The 26,698-nt window shown below is 29.5% G+C and overlaps 4 protein-coding genes across 5 annotated transcripts; 2 read left to right on the top strand and 2 right to left on the bottom strand.

Annotated features, from left to right (window-relative positions):
- Nucleotides 1-734: 734 nt before the first annotated feature.
- On the bottom strand, nucleotides 735-10,899 carry LOC123297773 (A disintegrin and metalloproteinase with thrombospondin motifs adt-1-like; the record flags this gene model as incomplete). The annotated part of the gene is made up of 12 exons (XM_044879547.1): nucleotides 10,869-10,899; nucleotides 6,360-6,600; nucleotides 5,487-5,503; nucleotides 4,451-4,827; nucleotides 4,070-4,281; nucleotides 3,291-3,482; nucleotides 3,084-3,212; nucleotides 2,277-2,532; nucleotides 1,734-1,958; nucleotides 1,489-1,612; nucleotides 1,252-1,427; nucleotides 735-983 (listed from the first exon to the last, which is right to left on the bottom strand). Coding segments are annotated over exons 1-12 (2,229 nt in total), but the record flags the coding sequence as incomplete, so codon positions are not given.
- A 5,200-nt stretch (nucleotides 10,900-16,099) lies between these two features.
- On the top strand, nucleotides 16,100-25,659 carry LOC123297847 (3-oxoacyl-[acyl-carrier-protein] reductase FabG-like). 2 transcript variants are annotated; one of them, XM_044879653.1, is made up of 2 exons: nucleotides 16,100-16,121; nucleotides 24,899-25,659. In XM_044879653.1, the coding sequence occupies exons 1-2, from the start codon at nucleotides 16,100-16,102 to the stop codon at nucleotides 25,657-25,659; spliced, it is 783 nt and encodes a 260-aa protein (XP_044735588.1). The 2 variants fall into 2 exon arrangements, with proteins under 2 accessions (XP_044735588.1, XP_044735587.1); XM_044879652.1 differs by lacking the exon at nucleotides 16,100-16,121 and having other exon boundaries at nucleotides 24,880-25,659.
- On the bottom strand, nucleotides 16,499-19,135 carry LOC123297846 (hypoxia-inducible factor 1-alpha inhibitor-like). Its single transcript, XM_044879651.1, has 5 exons — nucleotides 18,952-19,135; nucleotides 18,614-18,882; nucleotides 17,533-17,827; nucleotides 17,303-17,473; nucleotides 16,499-16,788 (listed from the first exon to the last, which is right to left on the bottom strand). The coding sequence occupies exons 1-5, from the start codon at nucleotides 19,075-19,077 to the stop codon at nucleotides 16,633-16,635; spliced, it is 1,017 nt and encodes a 338-aa protein (XP_044735586.1). The 5' UTR covers nucleotides 19,078-19,135; the 3' UTR covers nucleotides 16,499-16,632.
- On the top strand, nucleotides 20,807-24,956 carry LOC123299155 (cytochrome c oxidase assembly protein COX18, mitochondrial). Its single transcript, XM_044881417.1, has 5 exons — nucleotides 20,807-21,319; nucleotides 23,185-23,457; nucleotides 23,527-23,637; nucleotides 24,055-24,238; nucleotides 24,893-24,956. Exons 1-4 carry the CDS (start codon nucleotides 20,807-20,809, stop codon nucleotides 24,223-24,225), a joined length of 1,068 nt encoding a protein of 355 aa, XP_044737352.1. The 3' UTR covers nucleotides 24,226-24,238; nucleotides 24,893-24,956.
- Nucleotides 25,660-26,698: the final 1,039 nt, after the last annotated feature.

Raw genomic sequence — 26,698 nt, 5'->3', positions numbered from 1 at the left:
TAAGCTGTCTATTTTTTTAAATTTAAAAACCCCGTATCTTACCATTAATCAGAATTACATACGTGTACTAGCTATTACCCGAGGCTACGCCGTGTTTTTGTCCTTGAATAACTGGTAAAGATCATTACAAAGTAAATAAAATAATATGCACATTTTTTTTATTGCTTAATATACCTAGTGTTCATTCAGTTCACATCTAGGCACAGGTCTACCAAGAGTATGACAGAATACATGCGTTAAACTATGCATCTAAGAAAGAGGTGTTATAGACATGTGATGGTGCTTCGATTCGCGTTGAGTTAGTTGTAAGACGCTTGGATACTATAAAATAAAAGTAAAGAAAGAATCACATAGGAATTAAATAAAATGTAAGATAATTAAATTTAATTATTAATATCGAATATCTTTATAAAAGTACAAAATTATTATTATATATTAAACAACTTTTTATACGCGATTTTATAAACATAGCAAAAGGTTTTTGATTTGAAGTGATAAAACTTTAAACTAAACGAACTTGTGTAAGAAATATTATGATAATCTTTGTTTTATTTGAAAGAGTATTTTATAGTTTTTTGTGTGATATTCTTATAAATAACGAAAATATGAGGATGTCTTCATCTTAAATGCTACACACTGTATCTCATACATAAGTTATTCAAGTTTAAAGTTTTATTATTTTGAATAGAAGCCTTTATAATAATTATATTTAATTTTTTATCTTATTCATAATTATCTGGTAAAATTTCATTAATCGAATGATTAGGTAATTCAAAGTAATCAGTGATCTCCCAATCTTGTTCTTTTGGTGGTTGCGTATCGCCTGGCTTTAATGTTGTTTGTAGAGGTTTGCCATCTGGACCCAATGATAAGTATGAGAGCAATGACGGTGGAAGTGGATGATCTAATGGATGTGCATTTTGTGGTATAGGAATATCTTCGCCAAAACCATTCCATAGATTCGTCTTCGTAAATTGGAAATTCTGAAAAATTATTTATTATTCAATCAAGCAAGTGAAAACAAACAATTGACTGAGTTATATGTTGAAATATCGTTTTATACATACTATAAAGATCGGATTTTCATTAATCGACTCAATAGAAAGTCACATTAATAGATAAGTTCGAAAATTAACATTTTCTACAACGCAACCTTCTGGAAAGTTGGAAAAACCGATTTTCCGAGGGTTGCGTTGTAGAAAATTAAATCCTGTTTATTATGCACCTACATAAATTTCCAAAAAAAATTACCTCTGGTAAGCAGTGATGCTGAACACAATAATAATCACCTCCACCATCCTTATGACACCATGTTCCGTCAGGAAAATAGGGAGAAATTCCAATATCATTTAGTTCTAACCGCGGAGTATAGAAGGTACCTGATGTTTTACGCCGACAAAATATAGCACATCCCATCCAAGGCCGAGCTAAAATTATTTATATATTCGTAATTAGACATTGATTTAAAAAGAGTTCAATCGAACTAACCTTCTTCATGAGGTGCCTGTAATCCAGAACTATTTGGATCTAACTCAGGCAATCTTTTGGCAAATTGACGACATTGTTCAGTTGCATATTTGGTTACAGATTTTCTCTTTGAAGTTTTACAAATCTGAAAATAAAATTAATTTTAAAAGTATACCGATGCTTTAGCTTCGTTAGACGTTTTAGCCTGCCTGATTGAGATTTCTTAGTATTATTGTAAGTATTAACATAATTTCGTATAAACTTACCTTATCATCTTTACAAAGAATCACATCGTAACCAAAGCCATCACACCCTTCTTCTGTATTTACTGGTACCGGATTTGTACAACTTCGACGTCGTTCTTGATAACCAAGGGATTTTTCAATACACCCCGATTTACATTTTGTTATATTCCATTCACTCCATCCACCGGGTATTATATTCACCGGTTTTGGTTTGAATGTTTTTACACAATCCCCTCCAATGCACCACTGACAAATTTTAATATAGATAAGTATTTTTAAAAAAACAGAAGAGCTAGGGAGGAGATGACAAAAACGGACGTTGATCTTATGAAATTTGGAGTAACTGTTATTCGATTGAAAAGCCGTTGAAAAAGAGAAGGGTGGGGGTGACTATTGGAAGATTGTGAGCCACTCAATGGGGGGCAATAAAAATGCTTCAATATTAAACACTTAAATTTATTTTACGCCACATTGGCTCCGTACGTAGGTAATTTTAAATTTGAATTCGAATCGACACTTTTTGCCATCGACTCCCCGGCTAATAGAAATATTCAGAAATATTACTTTTCTATCTCCACACGATGTTCCTTCCAATGCTGGTCCAGCAAAATAAAAACCACTACGATGGGGTGTTTTACATTGTAAATTATAGCATATGGAAGATAAATCTTGACTTGGTAGGATGTTTGCATCTCGATCTCTCAAAAGAAATTCACATTGTTTTTTTGCTGTGTACTTTTGCCCGGGTAAGTCCAAGAATTTTGTGTGATCTAATTCTTTATTTGGTTTTTTTGGTGTATCATATAAACATTTTGCCCAACTATAAATTAAGAAAACCAGATTGTTAATTATTTTTTCATAAATTGTTATAGAATGGGAAAAATACGTTCCCTGACAAGAAGGTTATTCACTTTTGAGGGTCAAACCAATAACTTTCTGATTAAGCAAAGTTTTGTGATTAACAATCAATTTTGTATTCGTTTGAACAGGCCCAAAAATCAAAAGAAATCTTTTCTTAAACCAAAATACTTTTCTTTGCCCAAATTTTTTTAATATTTTCCTTTTAACAAATAGAAAGAAACAAAAAAATGGCACAAAAGCCGCGACTCGCACCTGGGTCTTCTAGATATCCGATAGGACGTAGGCAATTCCGTCGTGATCAAGAATTTTTAAGACTACTATAAGACTAATCATCCTTAGCTATGACTCAAGTGCGAATTTCGGGTTCCGTACCCGAAAAATTTGTCAGAGGTTTTTTAAATTTTGTAAATTTGACTTCTCTCAAGTCATAAAAAAGGTATATGTATGAATAATAAAGAAGGTGTACTACATCCGGTACAAAAATTACAACCTAAAAGATTCTTTACGTACCCTAATTTTTGTACAACTTCAGCGCTACATGATGACCACAAGGTTTCGCCATTTGTACCACGCGAAGGTGACATTATATAACCATCTTTTGGACAATTGTTTCCATAACTATCGTGATGCATACCTAAACTGCAAATAATCGTGTTATATATCATTCTTAACTTAAGGTAGTACGAGCTCACCAAGGCAATTTTAGATTTAACTTACTTATGTCCCATTTCATGAGCCATTATGTAAACACTTGTGAAACCTGCACTAGGATATGGTTTGCCAAAAACATTTGTTGTACCCAGTTCTGCAATAATACAAGCATATTTATCTAAACATACACCGCCAACAGTTGCTAAGCCCATTGTGATACCACTTTTTCGCCCATTTTCCATTGCATAAAAATCCAAGCTAAAATTTTTTATATGAAATTAGAACAAATTACACGATTTTATACGTTTAATGTATACAGAATGTTCGATTTACATTTAGGCATATAAATATCACGAGTATGACAGAGTATATGCTTTAAGCAATGCATCTAAGTAAGAGGTATTATAGGTGTTATATGAAACTGCAAAAGTGACTTGTATCCTGGCTTATCTATTGTAGTTCATCTATTCAACTAAGAAACTTCTACTATCCAAGCGTCACAATTATCTCAACGCGTATCGAAGCTTCAACACATGTATATAATACCTCTCATTTAGATGCATTGCTTAACGCATGTATTCTATCATACTCGTGATATTTATATGCCTAGATGTAAATCGAACCTTCTGTATAACGAAGATAACTATATGCGCCTATTATATCTGTCTCTCCACAGCTATACGCGACTACTTTATTTGTCTCTCTCTACTCGATAAACCGTATGCGGCGACTTTATAGCTCTATGAGTATATTTCATAGAAAGAATGCAGATACACGGTATATAAAAAGTGCTGACACTTTGACTAAAGCTTACTAACCACAAAGCGTGTAATAAAAAAATTTACCCAGATACATAAAGTGCCATATCCCAATGATGTGGATCTGCATCTCCTGATGGATTTATTGATTTCTGATAATCACAAAATGAATTTAACAATTTACTTCTTTCTCCATCATAATGTGGTAGATCATTTGGTTGTGTTTTCATTATATCCATTCGAACAATAACTAAATCAATTGATGCACCCAAACTTGGATGATGATATAATGCTTGCACCTTTTGGTAAAATTAATAAATTATTATTGGAGTTTCGAAAACGTTATACTTCAGGCTTGGGTTTAATACAGTTACTGTAAACATGCTAGAATGTTCTAGAAATGAGCTAATCGAATATTATTCGGAAAACTAAAATTGTTATAAGTAAAGTTTTATTTATTAATATTACCCCGTTCATATAAGCCAATAGCATATCTCTGATATGTTTATCATTATTATCCATGTATGGAGCAAAAATTTTATATGCTGCAGCATCGAAAAATAGCGCCAATTCAATCGTTAACTTATCTGCTTTTCTTTTATTTAATATCATAGGATTTTGTTGTTGCCAATTATCAATTGGTGTAATTTCAACACGTTGTGAATCAATATCAAAATCTTCTAATTCGAACCATGGTAAATTTTCAACTGATGGAAAATTATCATCGCTACGTTTAATAATATGTGGAATTTCCTTTAAATTATTATCGTCATTTGTATTATATTCTGATAATGGTTCAGTTAACTTGAAGAATGATTCTAATCGTCGTGTAAGTGGTTTAATTTCTAACGTTGAATTTCCAAAAAGTATAAAACCATTCTATAAACAGAAGTTTAAAAAGTATACGTGTATGAACGAAGTCCAAGTAAAAACTAGTGTTAAGGTAGTACAAGCGCCAAGGTAAGTTTATACTTGTGGTTGAAATTATTTGTACCTACCTTATTTTCAACTTTGATGATGACTTTTGGTATAACTTCGTGAATGCAGACGAAAAATAAGAATACAATTTTTCGATATCTGCCTTGCTTCTCGAAATATCGAAAGCAATTTTCGATATTTTGTAAACTACTCCAGATATCGAAAAATTTTATTCTTAGTTTTCGTCTTATATTGTCTTAGTTATAACATAATTCACCATCAAAATTGAAAACATATCATTTTTAAATATGCCCCCCTTCCTACCGTGCTCAGATATCTTTAATTAGTCGGGTACAGCAGGTTTTTTTTTTTTTTTAATTCAATCCAAGATTTTTACTTTAATTTAAATATTTTTGTTTTTCACCGATTAATTTTGGAGAAATCTTTGAAAACATATCATACATCTAACGTTTTTGGAGTCATTTATTTATTTAAATAATCGGGCAACCACCCTAAGATTTTCAGGATTGATTTATACTTAGTCCAACTTCATATAAAAAAAATAAAGCCTTTTATCTAAAATTACCCTGGCGATCGTACATCCTATAAATAAAAATAAATAAGTATTTACAATAGATTTCTGGTCACAAAAACTGATGGCCGCAATAAAATTTTGATCTTGATGAATAAAATGACAATCATCAATTGGTTCATTTAATTCCCTTTTCCCAAACTGATCATTTGTGAAAACTTGTATATATGGTGGAATTAAATTATAATTTGGTTTTAAATTCAAATCAAAATCTCTGTAAAAAAGATAATTTTAAAATGCGCCTGTATAATGTCAGCTTAAAAAATTGAGAGCATATATTCGATAAATGTTCGTTTAGCTAAACAAATCTTTGATCTATATTCAAGGACATGCTAAGAACATGTCAAACACGTGAAAATGCAGGGAAAAGCGAACAGCGTAATTTTGTCATACGAATGCAGTTTTTGTTTTGCCTGAACAGATTATTGGTGATATTCAAATCAGTTCAAGCATCTTAAAATAACTTTTGTATGGCTAAAGAAAAATTGCTTCTATTTGCCTCCAGATTTCTTCATGTGATAATATATCGACCCCAAGTACGCTCAGAGAGCCCATAATGAAGCTTAATTCCAAGGATTCTATTTGTAGACCGGGCGCCGGATAGAGTTGATTGTCCAAAATATGATGACCTTATTTTGTTCTATACAGAACATTCTCAATTTGTGACACCCTATACATTCTATGTCAACAGTAATAACTAAATGTTTATATTTTTGAAAGCAAAGCTTTTTATAAAGAATAAATTTTTTTTCGTAAACCTTGTAATAAAAAAGTTTTATTATAAGATTAACTAGCTAGACACCCTGTACCTATATGCATAATTTTTACAAAAATTTATATGTAAATATAAAAGTAATAAAATTTTACCTTCCAAATGCTTGAAAACTGTATTTATAATTTGGTATCCTGTTCTTATACTGCATTTTATTTGATGAACGTTTCTTCATTTGTGATATTTGTTTATAAATTGTTGGTAAAAATATCACATCATATTCTGGTATTAATGATATTGTTGGCGTTCCAAAATAATATTCCAATTCGTCAACAGTCATATAATTATGAAAATTACCGTTGTGTGTTTGTGATCTTAATTCACATGTTATTACAACTATTGAATTGAACAATAATAATGACAATAATAAGAATATAAGAAAGCAATAATACTGCGAAGCCATTGAAGCCAAATGAACACTAAAACTAAATTTAAATTTGTAAAAAATAAATTATTTTTATTTGTTTATATACATAAACCATTGTTATTTTGAATATTCAGGTGGGATGATATTATTATACTTCTTGGTATAATTATATGCTGGTCGTGAATTTTTTTTAACAGGCTTGTATAATAGGCTAAGAGCCCGCCGCTGAAAAAGGCACCTGATCGGTTAAAGGACATACATTATTGGAAAAGGTAGTACTCAAATCAATGAAAATAATGATATAGGAGTTTTAGTCCCCAGTCAGTCGCTTAACTAGGCAACCATTTTTTGATTTTTTTAATTTTGGTGTAGTTGCTTAGCTTATTACTTAAAGCATAATTTTGGTATCAAATGAAAGCTTGAACTTTCTAGTTTTCGAAAAAAAAATGGTTGCCTAGTTAAGCGACTGACTGGGGACTAAAACTTCTATATCATTATTTTCATTGATTTGAGTACTACCTTTTCCAATAATGTATGTCCTTTAACCGATCAGGTGCCTTTTTCAGCAGCGGGCTCTTAGCCTATAACCCAGTCAATAAAAATTTTTGACTTCTAGTCGCATCAATGAATGTTTTTTTAGTCAGGAGTCCTCAATAACAGCTCATATTTTGATGATTTTTTTTAAAAAATGATTCTTTTTGTATATTATTTAAAATCAGAAACATTTCAAAGGAAGGAAATAACATGGGAAAGGAAAAGGCAAGGTCTTGACTGATATGTCGACGGCCAGCCTAAATCGCTAATGATAGATAAAATTCTTTCACCTATAGAATGCTACATTATCAGCAAATAAATACGGCCCTTGTAAAATCATTTAGTTTTTTTTAATTCATTTAAAACGGATTAGTTGTAGCATCAATCAGATAAAACTAAAATACAGTAGAATCTTGATAAGTTAAACCTCGGTAACATAAAAACCTTAATTACTTCAAAAAATACTACGTTCCCTTCCCATCAGAGCCCAAAACCTCTATAGCTTAAAATACGCAACCTCTATAACTTAAATAAATAATTTCTGTTAGGCCCTCAGTAACTAAAAGAAATGTTTCCACAACCTCTATAACATAAAATTGTGTGAATGAGTCATTTTGAAAGAGTGTCAAAACAAATGGTTTCGATATTTATTGCTTGCACGTTTTTACTTGTTAACGTAAACAATAACATTACCTATTGTTTGCTTTATCTAAATTCTTCAAAGCTTTGCGGTGGTTAGCTTTGTGACAACGACTTACTTGCATCATAAGTTTTTTGATTGTTGTTCTGGAAACATCGCTTTACTTACTGTGTGATAAAACTGTCTTAAAATGAGTACAAAAAGAAAACTAACAACCCTCACCTACGCTGATAAATTAAAAGCTATAGAAGCAGTGAAAAATGGATTGAAAAGGAAAGAAGTTGCTGCTCAATTTGGAATACATGAGAGTACATTGTCTCTCATCATTAAAAAAGAAGCTGAAATCTTGGAGAAACAAGAATCAGGAGGAAATCTTCAATGTAAAAGACAAAAAAATGCCGAATTCCCTAATTTAGAACATCCCATCCTTCTGATGCATTCAATAACATAGACCCTTGATAACTAAAAACCTCTTAAAACTTAAAATATTTTTTGTTTCCCTTGGACTTTAACTTATCGAGATTCTACTGTATATAAAAATATTGTCTGCGTCATAATAAGTTACAATAATTATGAACTTTATCGTTGACCTTTTGGTTTTTTAATTTTAAAATTTTTCTTTAGCAGGTGCTTCTTTGATAATATTCAACAGTATAAATAAAAATAACAATAATAATATAATGAATAATATATTAAGAAATTTATAATAACCCTTATAGCTTTGTTTTTGAATACATTAAGTATGGACATGATATGGATAACGGTGATTTATTATTATATTATTTAATTTTGAATTTTACAAAATTATATAATACTGTACAACCTGTTTTGACATTATATGATTTTTGTGGAGCCCATAAGCAGGGCTCGGTCTAGGGGGGGGGGGGAGGAGCAGGGCAACCAAGGGGTGAAAACGCCTTTTTCGCTATATCTCCCGAACTATGCATGCCACAAAAATTTAGTGAGGACATAATTTGTGGCAAATCGCTTTGACTACAAATATGTTTGTGTAACTTCTTCCAATAAAATGAAAAATAACAAAGTTATTAACAAAAATATGAGAAAATTTCCAAACAAATTTTCTTTTTTGTTAAATAGCTCCTTTGTTTTTCATTTTACGACCAAATGACCTCAGACCAATCTTGTAGAGCATTTTCTAACCAACATTTTGAACTATAATTTTTGGTTTTATGGAATTTATGGGCAAAGTCGACCAGGTTCAAACTACTCGCAAGAATCCTGTAAATATGAAACGTCTGCCTTAATTTTTTATTTTCATGAATTGTTTATAATTTTTTTTTACATCAATACATTCATTAATAATTATCTAAAAATGACCTTTAAGTACTTGATTCTTAATTCTTAAGCATTAACAATCATCAACAAAATCTTAATTGTTAAGAATTATCCACCCACAAATAACGATTTTCTGTTCTATACAAACTAGAAAGATGGGATTTTCACCAATCGACTCGGAGTAAAGTAAAATTAACAGAAAAATTTGAATATTATTTAAAAGTCGTAGGAATATTTTATAAAATTTTCTAATTTTTCCTTCATGATTTTGATTTTTAAAAGTTAAATATATAAATATTTTATCAAAAACTCTGTTTGAATAACTTGCTAATTTTATACCAAAAATAATTAAAATTTGTACCTCGCATACACCAATTAAATAAGCAATTCTTGACAATTTGGAGAGTTAAAAATAAATATGCAATATATGTAGACGAAAGATTTCAATGACACGTCCAAAAATAACTTTTATTTCGTCTATTCAGATTTTGAAAACATATTTATTCAAAGTTAGAAAGACAGAAATAATTTACAAACATAGAAAGTAGTTTTTACCTCTCTATACACTCAACGGAGTGCAGATGTGAATCAACCGTGAGATTTTATTATAGACTAACTTTCCAAATTGGAAATTGGAAATGTTTCGGAAATAGAAACTAAACATTAGTATATATTTCTTAGCCAGCAACATTCATTTTTGAGTTTAACAGCAAACCAAGATTTTATTTATTATAAGTACAATTCCATACTTTGTTTATTAAAATTGGAAATAATTTGGATGTGATAGAGCAAAATGTATTTTTTTGGATTTTGATGACGTCACTAAGTTAAAAAAAAACTTTTTTTCATTGTACATCCAAATTTTATCCGATCTGAATGAAATTTTTTTTAAACCCACAAGTTTTGGGCCAAATTTTTCATTTTTGATGTTATATTTTAGCTAACATTCATCTTTGTGCGAAATATAGGTACCTGAACTCCACTTTCTTCAAAAACTTTTAGATGTAGGTTAAATTTGACCACAAATTTGAAAAGTATGACCCAAAATTAGTATAATTCCATACTTTGTTAATTAAAAATGGATATAATTTGAATGTAATAGAGCAAAATTAACTTTTTTGGATTTTGATGACGTCATAAAGTTCAAAAATCGATTTTTTTTTTTATAATACAGCCAAATTTTATCCGATCTGAATGAAATTTTTATTGAAACCCAATTATTTTGGGTGAAACATTTCATTTCTGATGTTATTTTTTTAGCTAACATTCACCTTTGTTCAAAATATCGGTACCATTGCAAAAAGTGCCAGATACAACTACAAAAATATGTATTGAGATTTGCTGTACGTTCAATAAATAGCAAGATTTGAACTTTTTCATAATGGGTGGGTTGAAAACATAGGTAAGAAAAAAGTGGCTCAAAAGCAAAAAAAAATTAAAAAATTGAAGAAGAAAATGAAATAATTGGGTTTGAAGACAAATATGACTAAAAAAAATTTTTTTTATTACTGCCAAATAAAAGGTACTTACATCTAAATAGTCTTTTGTATCAATTTTGAGCATAAAAATCCTAACATTATATTTTGTACGAAAATTTGGTATAACTCTACTGTGTAGGTGAAGTGAATTTGAAGAATACCTGTTAGAATTAGCCGTTCAGTCTAACTTAGTTTCGGTTTAAAAACTTGATGATCTGTACATGGAATTTATGTAGCAATTCACACCACATTTTATATTAAAGAATAATAATATACGAACTGAACATACAGTAAGTAAAGTCTTTAACCATTTCATACATAATGTATGTCCTAGGCGCCAAGCCAGAGTGTCTATCGCTACAGCAATATTTTTCTTTCCTATTTTTATCCGCTTAAATCTATCAAAAGTCTTTGGCCCTAAAGTGGTGCTAAAATTTTTATAAATAAATAAGAAAATTAAATTTTTTGGGTGTGTAAATAAGACTTTTTCTAAGACTTTTTGGTTCATTTAATGCAAATAATAATTTTTTTTCGTAAACCTTATAATACAAAAGTTTTCCGTATGTAGCCAACTTAAGTAAACACTCTGTATATTTGTGTTTTTTATTGGTAGGAATAAAACATTGTATATTGTTTAATTATGTATTATACTCATATTACTTATTAAAATAGAAGAAATTGAAATGTTTTTGTATACAAGAATATAATCTGTCCAATTATTCTTAATACACATTCATCACTTTGATAATAATTTTTATTATTAATACATTAATTGAATGTACTATATGCACATGAATTTAGGGTAAATCCTACTATTTTACATTTTAAAGATTTCTTTCAAAAGTTTTTTTGTAGGTACTCAAAATTATATTACAGAGCAAACAAATTCAGGAGAACATAATATTTTATTGATGAATACCTACTTCAATTTCAAACAAAGGTTGTTTATTGTGAAGTCAAAGATCTTTTTATGATGAATTCATTTTCATATATCATTATCGTTGGAATCGTTATTGTCTTGGAATAGGGTAAAGTTTGATTCTAATATATTTAACTTTCTTGTACTTTTAACTTTTTGGTTCAAAATTTATTGTTTTCATCCCAATAATAAAAATTAACATTTTTATACGAGCTAAACAAGTTATGTACCTATCATATTTTTCTTACGTATATTTCAACCCAACTTTGAAATTTCAAATGGCACCCCCTACTTTGTTATATCTCATTTGAAAGAACATAAAATTCTCTATTCAAACATGATAAAAAAATGAAATCGATCGATTTCATTTTTATACCATGTATATATGAAATATACATAGTATATTAAGTTTAGTTCCAAGTTTGTAACGCTTATAAATAATGATGCTAGGAAAAAAATTTTGTAATAGGTGTTCACTAAATCACCTAATTAGTCCATTTCCGGTTGTCCGTCTGTCCGTCCGTCTGTGGACACGATAGCACAAAAACGAAAAAAGATATCGAGCTGAAATTTTTACAGCGTACTCAGGACGTAATTAAATATTTATGATTCATATTTTCTGTTAAAAAAATTATTTTTTTCATTAAATTTATCAAACTTAAAGCTTTTTGTTTATGTGCCCCTTTATTTCCCGGTAAAATTTTTTGTAACAGAGCAAAGTTTAAGTATTCTATAACATGTTTATGAAAAAAAATCTTGCGCGAACCTGCGCCTTTTCTTTTAAGAGTTGTATAAGGATAGAGATTAAGATAGCTTAAGTCAAAAGTCAAAAAAAGAAGCAGACAGTTTTCCAGTGAAAATTTGTAACTTATAATTCCAAAATCACCTTACGTGGAAGCAAAAGCAAGCATAGATAAGAAAAAAAATGGCTTAGAAACAAAAAAAATTAAAAAAATTGAAGAAGAAAATGAAATAGTTGGGTTTGAAGACGAAAATTTCTTTTTATTATCGCTTAATAAAAGGTATTTTGCATCTAATTTAGTCTCTTGAATCAATTTTCAGCAAAAAAATCCTTTTATTATATTTTGTTCGAAAATTTGCTATAAATACTCCACTGTACGTTATTGCCCATAACCCAAAGATCCCCTATATATCTTAAAATAAGATTGTACACATTTGTATTTAAAGAAACATGTTGCAATGCATTTTATTAACATTAATTCATTTTATTCCTATACGATATTTATGAACACGCATAATATAAGTAGTATATGTATAACATAACGCATCTGTTTTTATCCGGTTCTTCACATTTTTTTTATACACATAACATTTCTTTAAAGTTTACAGTAGTTTAAAGTGCTCCCTTTATAAACTACAATGTTGGTTGCATTATTACAACCACTTTTTATACACAAATTAACAGACATGCTATACTTAATATAAAAGATAATTTACATTTTTAGTGAACAAGAGAACAAGCGTTATTGTTTTTATAATCAGCGAAAAATGCAATCAACTTAAATTTTAATTTAGTATTTGTTAATAAAATATGTCTAATAGTGAATTAACAACAATTGATACTGTTAGTTATAACAATGAAACATTATTTAATTATGTGGAAAATGAAACAACGATAGAAATTAATAATAATGATACAACTGATTATATTATTAAATATCCAATTTTGGATGATGGATTTCTTCTTACTTTTATTATCATTGTTGCAATTATAGGTATTCTTGGAAATGCCATAATATTGTGTATTTTGTTTCGACAAAAATTAACAGGTATTTCAATTTTTGTTATTGAGTGTGCTTTTTAATATGACTAACAAATAAAGATTACAAAGATATTTTGGATGCTTATAATTTTGTTCTATGATACACTTATGTATACAGTGTGTCTACTTAAATTGGCTAGATGAATAGAGAAAACCTTTTCATTATAAGGTTTAGGGAAAAAGTTATTCTTTATAAAAATCTCTGCTTTCAAAAAAGGGTGCCACAAATTGAAAAAGTTCGATAGGAATGTTAATTGTCGTTTAGAAATTTGACCATTTTGAACAGATTACAAGAGAAACGGTTCAAGAAATCCCAAGATATGTAGGAGTGTATTTGAACAATTTTGTAAAAGAACAATTATATTTATGGAACGCGAAGGTGGATACGTTAGAGCAAAAACGAACTGTTCAATAATCTTCTTCCTTAATAAATCGCAATATCAAACCTAAAGAATATGTTTCCAAATTCAAGTTATTGGCATCTTTTTCGATATCAAATTTTTGTTACACTGCCTAGGTGTGGGGTACAATGGAACAAGGATCAGTGCCCATTGGACAAGACAGACAAAGATCAATAAACCATATTTAAGAAACAAAATACTGAAAATCTACTTTTTTTGAAACTTCCGATATTAAAATTTACTTCCCCATTACTCAGTTTTCTTGCTTTAACTGAGAAGTTTACTTCTCTCATCTCAAATTTGTTATGTTTCACTTAGCTTCTTGAGAACTTTTGATATAAAACAAAGTTCGAATACTTTTCTTCTTTGGATACCGAAATATTTACCAAATATTATTCACCGCAAATGCAACTATTTTAAATAAAAACGAAAAAATAATAAACCTGTGTAATTCAGTACGAAATTTCTCTTGGGATAGGATACGAATATTGCGGTTGTTTCACTGTGCCTCGTGTTCTACGGTTAACCACCTTACCCTATAGTCGCCGCATCCCTAAATGGGAATTTAAAATTATGAAGACTGTGCTCATACCTTAATTTTAAAAGACAAAAGCACGCGCTGTGATCCGCGCGTTGTCCATGCCTCTAATGCCTCTTGCGTCACCCTATCATCCTTAAATCTAAAGTTGTAATTGCTCAAGGTTCAAAAAGTAAAAGTTGTTTAAAAATTGATACCAAAATCTTTTATATCAAACCATATTTTCCTAAACTCTATATAATATTATCAGTAAATAATGCATTTTAACATTTTTTTTTCAGGCATTTATTCATTATTGTTTCAATTATCATGTATTGACATATTTAAAATATGTTTTTTAACATATCCAGAAGTATGGTCCTTGAATAATGGAAGTTGGATATTCACAAGTGAATTATGCCCAATATATTTGGGTGTTGAAGTAATTGCTGGCACCATTGTAACATATTTAATAGTATTAATTAATTTACATATAATCACAATATGGAATATAAATAAAAAGAATGTTAAAGAGATTTTAGAAGATACAAATAATCCGCTTACACGAAACAATTGTTATGATAGATTACCATCACCAAATACGAAAAAGAATACATTACGAAGTGTTACTTTCAAAAAGAATAAATATAAAGCAAATAAAATCACATTATCTACGTTATTTCCATTAATTATCATATGGACATTAGCAATATCATTAAGTATACCCATGTTTGGATTATCTACCACTGTTGTTACAAAAAATAACGGTACATTTTGTACGATTGTTGATATGCAACATTTTAGTACGATGCAAATAATTTTATGTATAACACGAATTATTATACCATATACAATATTATTGTTAACTATTATTAGTTTAATATTGAAATTATTGATGAAAAAATATTTACATATTGTTGATAATCAAAATAAAAATTCAATTAAAGTTAAATATTATGTTATTTTTGGCATAATATTAACAATTTTTCATATTTTATTATCAACAAAATCAATATTTATAATACAACATACAGTTACAACAAAATATGTAACGTCAGTTATAGATAAAATGAAAATGCCACCATTACAAAATTTAGTTTCAACACCGAAAATTCATTTAATATTTTCTATGATTTATTATGCATTAACGGCATTCCGTTTTATTTTGTATTTTATTTTACCCATCATTCGAAAATTAATTTGTGGAATTGTTTTTAAGGCAGATGTAGAAAATAAGAATGAAAATTGAATTATTTGGAAAAACAATTTTTCTTAAGGATGTATACGAGCACCAAGTTGGACTACTTAATCAATTCTGAAAATTTGAGGGGGGTGGGGTGTCCCGATTATTAAAATAAATTCAAAAGTAGGCATATTAAACATTGGTCTTATGGTAAAACGGTAGATGGATGATATATTTTCATAGTTTTCTCCAAAACTAGCCGGTGGAACTTAATTCAGAAACGTTTGCATTTGGATCATTATTTCCATTAAGACTTTTCGATCAAGATGTGAAGATCTGAAAAATCAACCAATTTGACCCCAATCTCATAAGATAAGTGGTTGTGCATTATAATTTTAAGAATCTGCTTATAATATTAAAAATGTATTTCTTAAATAAAGTTTTTTTTAAAGCCATTGTTAAAATTATCTTTTTAATTTTAATTCCATAATAACTTGATTCACTCTAGTCCGTTAAGAGCTCTTAAATTTTTCGTTTTTGGGATTGTAAATGCAATATATTGAATTTTCTAAAAACGAAAAAAATAAATTAAAAAATCATCTATATCATTTTCAGTCAATGATGAAATTAGTTTGTCCTAAAGCTATGTTGCTTGATTGCAATTATAGAGGTAACTATGACGATAAAATCGAAAAAACGAATCCCAGATATAGAGATATGCCTCGTCCCACTAACAGAGGTAATCCAGTGCCAAATGTTGAGACCTAAGCATGAGTTCCAGTTATGAAGGTTTATCACTTATCCAGGTCCCACTTAACCAAGTTCCACTGTATATGAACTTTCCAATCTTCCAACAAGTATTCTTGATTTTATCTACTCACCAATATTTGAAAAGAATTATACATCATTGTTTTATGTAGCTGTATGTACCTGAAATAGTCTTGACTTATGAATTTAAAAACAAAATAAAAAAAGATTTTAATTTTTAATTAAAATAAAACACTTTTTTTTTCACTTATATAATAGAAAATAATATTTTAATATAAATTAAATATGGAATATTTTTTTAATGACTTTAGTTTATTGCATAAATCATAAATATTGAATGATTTATTATTTTGAACAAATAAATTGTCATAATAAAGCATTATTACTTGAATTGAAACCCTTGCCACAAAAGTAACTAATACAATATTAATACAAAGTAAAAAGAAATTATTATTTTTACTTTTTAGGTACTTAAACACGCATCATTCAGTATACCGTCCAAGAACTAAAGTTCGTAATAATGGTCCAACTTCTCGAGGATCTTGTAATGCTTCTAATAACATTTTTTCTACGTTTCTCATTATTGCCACTTTTTGATGTCCTTTCAATGGATATACTATTTCACCTGTTGGTCCAGCCTAAACAAAAAAATTAGATTTTTATTAATATAAACTACTATGCAAGATGAGTCGGGAGGATTGACCATAATTCCAGAAGTAGATTGTAAATATCCAATAATATAACATATCTAAATATTAAGTATTCGCGCTGTAAACTTAAAGAAAGAATAATTTAATGACAAATAGGGCTACCTCGAGGCTACTCTGTACCCGTGGCTAAAAACAACAAACGACAAATTTCGTAGAAAAGTGGTCGAAGGAAAAGTTAGAAGTCCCTAAATTAATATTAGGAGAAACTTATTATTTAAATTTATGATATTTTTTCGTTCAAATTATTTATTTGTCTAGAGTGTTTTTTCCTAAGCGGTACATTTTTAGACCGTAAGTATATTTTTGTCAAACCTAGACATAATAAGCTTGAAAATGAGGGATGAATCATGAAATTTGATAAAGGAATAAGTAAGATAAGGGTAGGACAGGAAAAACTTGCTAGAGTAATAATATTTAACATTTTAGGCAAATATATAGTTACCTTATACCAAAAATTGACTGATATTGTGTATCCTCCTCGCATTAATGATTCTACATGATGCCACCAATAAATTGGTATATATAACACGTCACCAGGACCTATAACCGCTTGCATTCCACGTGCTTCACGTAATTTAGGAAACCTACTGTAATCAGGTTTTTCAAAATCAACCTATATACAGATAACAATAATGAATTTTATAAATTTTCCATTCACAAAACGTAACTAACTTGACTTTGTCTATCATGTGGATGATATACTGGATACGGGTACAGGCATTCAAATTGTTCTGGTGGAAATAATATGCAACGTTTATGACCACGAATTTCCGCAAAAAAATTTTGTTGCTCATCATAATGACATGGTGTTACATTGCCTTCCATTGATATCAGTAATAAATTCGATGTTAATGGACCCCATGAATTTGCTTTTTGTTTTACATTCACCCAACTCCAGTTAAAGCCACGAAAATCTTGTACTATTGACGACCCAATTGTGTTGTTTAAAGCTTGTTGAAGGTAGAGCCTAAAAATTATTTAAAAAAATATACCGACAACTTTGGGTAATTTAATTATAATATCCCTCCTTAATTAAAAAGCGTGACTTTTAAAAAAATTTAAACTTTTTCGAAATCTCAAACGTGTACGGAAGTATAAGATACTTCTACCCCACTTTATGGACGTAAATCAAAAAAGCATAAGTTTGCATGAATATAATTTTGTTGAGTACACTCAGGCAAACATTTTCCAACGGTTCCCAAAAAAATCAAGTGGCTAAGAGTCGATTCATGGATCAAATGCCTTTTTTCCCCATCTATAATATTGATAGTTACTGATATTCTCAAAATTAAAAACGATAATTATCGTAGCCCTGCCTCGTTAATGGTACATCGAAACCGAAAATTGCAACAAATTTTCTACTTAGAATTACATTATTTTAATCACTCTGCCATTACACGCTTGTTTTAGGACACCCTAAAAACACACACGAATGAAGATGTAAGTAACATTATAGAATTATTTTGGGAATTCCAAACTTAAAAATAACATCCTTTTACCAAAAATAACACTTGAACTAATACATATCACTAATATGCATGTTTTTTTTACACACAAAAATCAACTTTTAGAACTATCGCTGTTTTTCCTTAAACTTATTTTATCACAAAGATTTTACAAAAATCAATCGAAGGATTGAATAAGATCCCTTTTTATAAATTAACTAAATCATAAAAGTGATATTACAACCAATCAATTCAATTGATAGGTATTATTAGTTTTATTTGTAAAACATTATACACATTGCACATACCGGTCATCACCTCGTTTCCATTGTTTAAGTTTAGTAATAAATTCAGATATTTTCATATCTCTACGTGTTGTTGGTGGTACAAAATCCACTTTATAAATTTCACCATTAGCTAATGGTCGTGTTATTTTTTTCTCATCATAATATTTAAAGATATGATTTCTTGATACGAATACTGTAAAATCACTGTTACCCATATTTTTTTCTAAATACTCTAAATTCCATTTATTTGCCGTACTAACAAGATTTGTTCCGGTAATAACAACAGGTCTCTTAAAAATCAATTTTATTTCGTATAATATTTTTCTCAAAATTTATAAGTAACATATTTTTGAACTTACATTAGATGAAATTAAAATATCTACATTTGGATCATTACAATCGAATCTAGGAATATCTTCTAATGTAAAATCATATTTACGAAGTTGATTTTCATTCCATTCGGTGTTATTTTGAGCCATTTTCATTTCAATATTAAAAAAACAGCTTATTTTTGTATCACATTTCTCAAGTGTAAATAAATCTAGATTATAGATAAGAACATATAATTACACTTTTACATATTTCATTCGATAAATAAAGGCAAGATAAACGGCTAGTATCAAATATTTTCTGCTTTTAAACTCTATAGTCTTTTCTTGAATGAACTTTAATACCGTATAGAAAAGACATAAATATTATGAAGGAGTAGAAACTTAGAAAGGGTTTTTATCATCAAACTTCAATATCGTAAAAAATGTGGTTAATGACGTCATCAAATGAGTAACTTTTAATATGCAATAGTGAAAATTATAATGCAGCAACTACTGATTATTTTTTGAAGCAAGACTCGTGAAGCTGTAATTGGATCTCCATGATAACGTACATAAAAGTAAAAACGACATTAAGGTCCAACGTCTATAACGCAGCTGAGAAAGGTGTTGGGACTCTTGACAGGACACTGTCGATTAAACTATCACCTTGATAATATTGGTATCTCTATGATCCCACTTCTACAGCCGGTATGGAGGATGAGGAAAATATATATTATTTGCACCTGCAGAAATTTTCAGAGCGTCAGACTTAGAATGTTCGGGTCCGAAACCTTGGATCCATCAATCCTAGCAGAGAGACCGATAGAGAAGCTGGCCTAGAGAAGAAAGAATATTATTTAGGTCCAACGTACTTACACGGTAAACACAAACGTCAGGTCACAGTAGCCAATCAGAAGCTAACATTAACTTACCACCGCATCATAGATGACAATTAACAAGACTTGCTGGCTGTATTCGTTTTGGATGTGCTCACACGTTTTAAAAAAGCGAGCTTAGACTATTAGCTATTATAAGCGCACTTTTTGTGTTCGTTTTGGCTTACGATACTCATTAACTCCCATGAGCTAGCTTTGTGAACACGACTCACGCGTCAAAATAAACACTAAGCGTACTTTATGAGCGTGTAAGCATCCCAAACAATTACAGTTCTTAACTCTTGATTGTTTATCTCAGCATAACAGGTATTTTTACTAAGCTAATGAAATTTTACCATTTTGTCATGACTAGAAACCTGCAAATACATTAATTTATATTATTATATATAGAAATCTTTTAGCAGGGAAGTATAAGGGAAGTGGTATATTTAAATATTTGCGTTACGAATCGGTAGCACAATGACGAAACAAATTTTAGTATAAATGACAGACTTTCAAAGTGATGGAGTTGGGGTTACAATTTATGTGTGTGGAGGAAAGATTATTCATTTCTATGTTATTGTGATAAATATTTATGAATTTCATTTGAATATATGACCTAATAAAGGCATTTTATTGATAAATTTTAGAATCATTCATATAAATAATAAATCTATCCGATACTCCGTACTCTCCTCCAATATTTCGTACGACAAATAGCTACTTGCCCATATATTGAGGACGATTTAACCAAATGTAGTACATAAATGGTAATTTGAGTGCGACAAGTAAGTTTGGTAAACACAATGGGCAACTAGATATTGGATGCCCTAAAAATAGAGCAGAAAGAGATAACTTATCCGCATGATACAATATTTTAAAAATGATTATTCAACATCGCGTTACAGTGAAGTCAAAATTGGACACAGAGCCCTTAGTGGCTTAGTTATAAGATTCGGCTTAACCGATAATTATTTGACGTTTGTGTATTTATTTGACATGAATTTGACAGAAATATAACCACAAAAATGTTTAGAAATTTGAGGTTACTTAAGTCAAATTACCAGATAAATAAAAAAAGTAAATTAAAAACAAATACGATTTACTTAATAAAATCACGAAACTTTTCTCATATTACTTCGAAACATAAATCATTTAATCAAAATTATAACATAAATAATGAATATTTTACAAAAAATGTCCGGAATTCATCCATTTTGGCTGCAATCAGTGAAAAATCACATTTAATATTTACAAAATTGTCAGAAAGTTATCCTGTTCATATTGCACAAGATTTTTTAATAAATTTTCACGATACAACAGGTCTTCCATGGTGGGCAACAATTATAGGTTCAACATGCTTGTTACGAGCTTGTGTGACACTTCCATTGGGTGCTTATCAACAGAGCATTGTTGCAAAATTAGAAAATATAACTGATGAGATGCGTAATATTGAACATGAATTAAAAGCAGAAACTGCTCTTGCCATAAAAAAGTTTAATTGGACGAAAAAGGAGGCTTTCGTAGTGTACAGGAGATCGGTACTTGAAATAAATGAATCACAACAATAAGTTAAGCTTGTTACAAAATTTTCTCCACCTTCTTGCTTGTATTTAAAAAACCATACACAGTTTTTCCAAAAGTAATTAAATATCTATCATATTCAATTAAAAAAACCAGGCAAATTCTAAGAAGTAACGGCTTACCTCGGTCAAACAACCTGCTCGAATATATATAATCAATATTTGAAACAGGTCTTGACATTGCCAGAAAAAATTTTGGTAGAAAATATCCTCATTTCAATATTCTACAAATACTTCATTTTCTTCTTTAATTTTCTACCTTAACATTTTACCAAGTAAACAGAGATGATCTTTTTTGTTGCTTTTAAGACCTTTCGCCATTGAAAGTGCTTTTATAAAGTAGCTGCGTTTTTTCATTTATATTGAGCCCATCTTAAAAACGGTTTCATTTGTGAGATAGAAAATTTATCTAAATAAACCAAAGTTTTATTGTAATGTTCCCAAGTTTAATTATTTTTTTAGCTTAACTTTTTGTTTCTTTCGATTATAAAAAACGTATTTTTTGTTTTAGATATGAAAACTGGAAGGAATTGAGTGAGCAAAATATAATACATTCATTTAATATGCTTGGATTGCAGTATGCCCCACTCGCTGTTTCAAACAGTACAGTTTCTATCTTTTCCAAAATACTTTTTGCCCGATCAATTTCAAAATTTTACTGACATAACTCATGTGTTATTTATCTGTTATGGCTGAAAGCTAAAAACGAATTTTTTTTACTGTCATTTTTCTTATTTAAAAGTAATTTTGCTCACATAAGGGAATTTTTAGATTTTTAAACTCTCCTCCCCTCAAAACGCTCACGTAATTAATGAATGACTCTTAATGGTTTCGGCCCATCGATCACCCGTGTGAATTTTTTGCAAAACTAAAAAATAGCATATCTTGGCTATCAAAACCTTTTTTCAGTGAATGCATGGTTTTCAAGTTGTCTGAAAAACAAGTTAAAAACAACATCCCCGTCCCTCTACATGGGCTGATCGGTAGGCATGAAATCCTAAAAATGACATTGGGGTCTGATGAACATGTGTTAGTAATTCCAGAATGTCACTGCTTAATCATAAAGTTCTTTCACTTTCTAGTAAAACCCTTTGCATCGTGGTTGTTTCCAAATGTTTCAATTAATTAGTCATAGCTTCGCGAAACGCAACGGGTTATTGTTTTCTGATGTTCATTTTTTGTATGACATGTTTTTCGATACGGTTTTTGATTTTTTGCAAGAAATATTTTTTCATTAACACGTAAAAGTACCATATATATGTCAATTTTATTGCTAGAAAGTCGCAAAAACTAAATTTTTAGCTAGAAAATAGAAGCTACCACTCCCTCTGCCTGAGCTGATCAGTTGATACTATCTCCTAAAATTGATTTTGGGATCTGATGAACATACGAAATACGATTACTGAATTATAAAATTAAATGTTACAAGGAAAAATTTCGCTTACTATCTAAACTAGGCTAAAATGAATAGCATTGTTAAACATTATTTACTGCAGCGAGTGGAACGGAAAAAAAACGAATAATTGGTAGTGATTGATTAAACATTAGGCGGATTAGTTAACTACCTACGGGTCCTGCATCGGTTAGGAACCCCGGGAAAAGGTCAAAAGAGAAAAAGGCAAATTTATATGGCAAGGTTGCCAAGTTGATTTACGAAGATATAAAAAAAATGGCGCATTGATTTTCACATTGTCTAGGGACCCCGACATGGGTTAATCCAGCTGATGGATATGGTAATAGCTAGGGATTTTAGGTATTATATTTTGCAAACTCAACTCCTTCTAATGCATCCACTATTTCTATAAATTAAAATAAATTTTTAGTTAAAAAAACAATGGAATAAATTAATAATTCGTGATAATTGCCACCCGTTTAAAACGACAATTTTAATGTGGATACAAATACCTACATGGATTTGTTTATCAGCTGCCATTCGAAATTTAGTGTATATGTTACCAAATTTAGATGTACAAGCACAGATTATTTTTGCTGAATTACAAGTTGGAGGATTTTTATGGATACCAAATTTAACTATACCAGATAATTCATACATTTTTCCGTTTGCATTGGGATTAATTAATTTGTTGATAATTGAAGTAATTTTAATATATTTACTTATTTCTTTTTTTATTTATATATAAATAATCATGTATTCTTTGTTTTAGATACAACTTGCATCCAAGCTAAAAGAACAAAAGAAAATACAAAAGTATCTTACAAATTTCTTTAGAGTACTTACTGTTGCTTTAGTACCTGTCGCTTGTACGGTTCCATCAGTGAGTAAAATATTCAAATTATTTATTGATTAGAAGTATGGTGTTTTGTTTTCGATTTCATTGCGGATGTTTCTAGGGTAAAAATAGTAGTAGAATTGCATAAGCTAAATGACTGAAAGCTAAATAATAGAATTAACTAAATAAACTGTTCATTTCACTATCGGAATAAAATATAACGGCTGATGAAGTTTCCTTCTGGAAATGCTAAAAACTAAAAATAATAAAATCGACTTCAAAGTATGAAATTTTATAATCGAATGGTTATTTCGAATGGTTATATATTTATTTATTTAATAAGATTTTAAGATAAATTGTGAATATTAAAAGTTCTGTTTTGGCATTATGTCCGAAACAAAAATGAATCCTAATTTAAAAATGGTCTTTTTATAAAATTTAAATTTCTTTTTTTATTTTCAGTGTTTATGTTTATATTGGGTTACATCTAGTACTTGTGGCTTAATCCAAAATTTAATTTTATTATCTCCAAAAATTCGTTACTTGTGTCGTATACCAGCCACAAAAAATAATGTCTCTCATCCTTATCAATTGGTTTGGAATAAATTAAAACAAAGATTAACATTTAGCTAGTCAAATTATAATGGTTCGTTGTAATATTTATACAATAAAGTTTTCAATTATTATCGGTAACCTGAGTTTTTCATAACTCCTTTGATATACTTCCAAAAGCAAGTAAAGTTATTGTGGAACTGTTTTCCAGGCTAGATACATATCAAAATTTCGGGAAGGAAAATATTAACCAAATGAGCATTTTAAAAAATTATGCCTGTCGTTTTTAAGAGGAAAAATTTGCATCTTAATCCCGACTTCTAGTTGGAGAAAAAGCTCATATGTTAATTTTCTAAGTTGTTCCAGTTTAGTAGTCAATTGGCAACATCCATACATCCATCCATATGGATCAATGGCTAAAAATAGTATTTTTGGATTTAGAGAACCTTAAAATGGGATAACCCGTTGAGAATAAGACATCGAATTTTCGGTTGGAAAACAATACCTCTATAGTTAGTTATTCCGTATATAGAGGTAAAACAATCTGGTAAAAATGAAACCTTAACAATAAATATTTATCTAGCCGGATATTGTTTTGCACACTTGATACTTTACTCAAATTAAATCAAGGTTAAAAGAAAATACCTTTAAATAAAAAACCATGTTCAAAATAATTTATTATATTGTCAACTTCAAATAAATTAAATTGAATTAAGTATAAATAAAAGCCACAAAATGAATTTTGCAGGTAAAGTAATTTTAATAACGGGTGCTAGTTCTGGCATTGGAGCCGCTACTGCGATTAATTTTTCAAAATATGGAGCCAAGCTAGCTTTGACCGGAAGAAATATTGAAAATTTACAAAAAATTGTTGCAAAAATATGTGAAATCACGAAAGAGGATAAAGTGAAACCTCTTGTTATAAGTGGTGATCTCAGTAATGAAAATGATGTTAAAAATATTTTGTCATCAACAATAAAAGAATTTTGTAAATTAGATGTGCTCGTGAATAATGCTGGTATCATGGAAGAAGGCTCCATAGAAACCACAAATCTTGAACAGTTTGATCGTACATTTAATACCAACGTGAGATCAATGTATCAGTTAACTAACTTAGCTGTTCCATACTTGATCGAAAGTAAAGGATCAATTGTAAATGTTTCAAGTGTGAATGGAATTCGTTCATTTCCTGGATTAGTGGCTTATAATATGAGCAAATCAGCAGTCGATCAATTTACAAAAAGCGTTGCCTTAGATTTAGGTAGACAAGGAGTACGAGTAAATAGTGTTAATCCTGGAACAATTATTACAGAATTGCAGAAACGTGGAGGAATGAGTGAAGAAAAATATGCAAAATTTTTAGAACGATCAAAAGAAACTCATATTTTAGGACGAGCTGGACAGCCTGAAGAAGTTGCACATGCAATTGCTTTTCTTGCAAGTAATGATGCAAGTTTTATTACTGGTGTCAATCTTTCAGTAGATGGAGGCCGTCATCTTATGTGTCCTCGTTAAAATTTTAGTTTTATTAGATTAAATTTATTGTTTTTGATAAAATACCATTGTATTTTCATTTTTCTGCAGTATTTAAGTTAATTTCTATTTAATAAATTTAAAAGTTCGCCTGTGATAAACAACACTATCAGAAAAAATTTCAAACAAATGAATCTCTGCGAAAAATCATTAAATTTGGAACCAATAGCTCATCTGAAAACTTTTACTTTCTAGTTTTGGAATATGTTCACCCCTGCCCAAAAATTAACATCTTGTCGTTTTGTTACTGCCTACTCAGACGCGGACTTACTTTTTCCGCTCCTACCAGTTAACTGTGGTCTCTTGTATGGCAGCGAAAAATGATTAATAGAATTTTCATTAAATTTCCAAAATTTTAAGTTACTTATTATGGACTATTCCTCATATGCATAACGTTTGTAAAAAAAATGTATTGCATAAATTTTTTTAAAGTCGTAAATAAATATCATTACCAAGGTCATGTTGTGTATTAAGATCGAGTTACATTACATGCTGCACTTATAGATTACCTGAATTATGAATAATAATAATGAGCTTTAATGACATAAATTACTAATATTTGAATCAAACAAAGTCTAAAATTAAATTGAATACTCTGACAAAAAGCAAATAGACAATTAAAAAGTAATCTTCTTATACATTGTCAATTCTTATAAAATGCTTTTAGACCAAGAGCCAGTGACCAATTTAAGGTTGTCATTTCAAAAGTCACGAAACTTTTCATAAAAAAACCTCAATACCTGAAAATCACAGATACTGAAAATCCACTTCTGGCAGCTCAGTGTGGCCGGGTTGAAATACCCTAATTTTTTAAAGAGAGTAAGAAATAAGGCTCATTTTTGTTAAAGTATAAGTCATAAAATTTTAGGAAATTACTTTCGACAATATTTTTACTTCATACAATTTTTGCCAGAACATTTACATCCCTCCTAATTGTTGCCAGAACGCTATAAATATTTATTTTAAAAAAATCCAATGTTTTCATTTCATCAGTCTTGAAATTTTAACAGAATAAAGAAAA

Source organism: Chrysoperla carnea, chromosome 4 (assembly GCF_905475395.1).
Source record: "Chrysoperla carnea chromosome 4, inChrCarn1.1, whole genome shotgun sequence".
NCBI lineage: Eukaryota > Metazoa > Arthropoda > Insecta > Neuroptera > Chrysopidae > Chrysoperla > Chrysoperla carnea.
This window is presented reverse-complemented; position numbering and strand designations above follow the sequence as displayed.

What these genes read in the sequence shown, in the direction of transcription:
- LOC123297847 (XM_044879653.1), top strand. Translation starts at nt 16,100, where the DNA reads ATGCCTCGTCCCACTAACAGAG. An exon ending in GCCTCGTCCCACTAACAGAG is followed by an intron (nt 16,122 to 24,898) that starts GTAATCCAGTGC and finishes TTGCAGGTAAAG; the next exon opens with TAATTTTAATAACGGGTGCT.
- LOC123297846 (XM_044879651.1), bottom strand. Translation starts at nt 19,077, where the DNA reads ATGAAAATGGCTCAAAATAACACCGAATGGAATGAAAATCAACTTCGT. An exon ending in TGGAAACGAGGTGATGACCG is followed by an intron (nt 17,828 to 18,613) that starts GTATGTGCAATG and finishes AATAATTTTTAG; the next exon opens with GCTCTACCTTCAACAAGCTT. An exon ending in CACATGATAGACAAAGTCAA is followed by an intron (nt 17,474 to 17,532) that starts GTTAGTTACGTT and finishes ATCTGTATATAG; the next exon opens with GTTGATTTTGAAAAACCTGA.
- LOC123299155 (XM_044881417.1), top strand. Translation starts at nt 20,807, where the DNA reads ATGTTTAGAAATTTGAGGTTACTTAAGTCAAATTACCAGATAAATAAA. An exon ending in TCGTAGTGTACAGGAGATCG is followed by an intron (nt 21,320 to 23,184) that starts GTACTTGAAATA and finishes ATAAATTTTTAG; the next exon opens with TTAAAAAAACAATGGAATAA. An exon ending in TCGCTTGTACGGTTCCATCA is followed by an intron (nt 23,638 to 24,054) that starts GTGAGTAAAATA and finishes TTTTATTTTCAG; the next exon opens with TGTTTATGTTTATATTGGGT.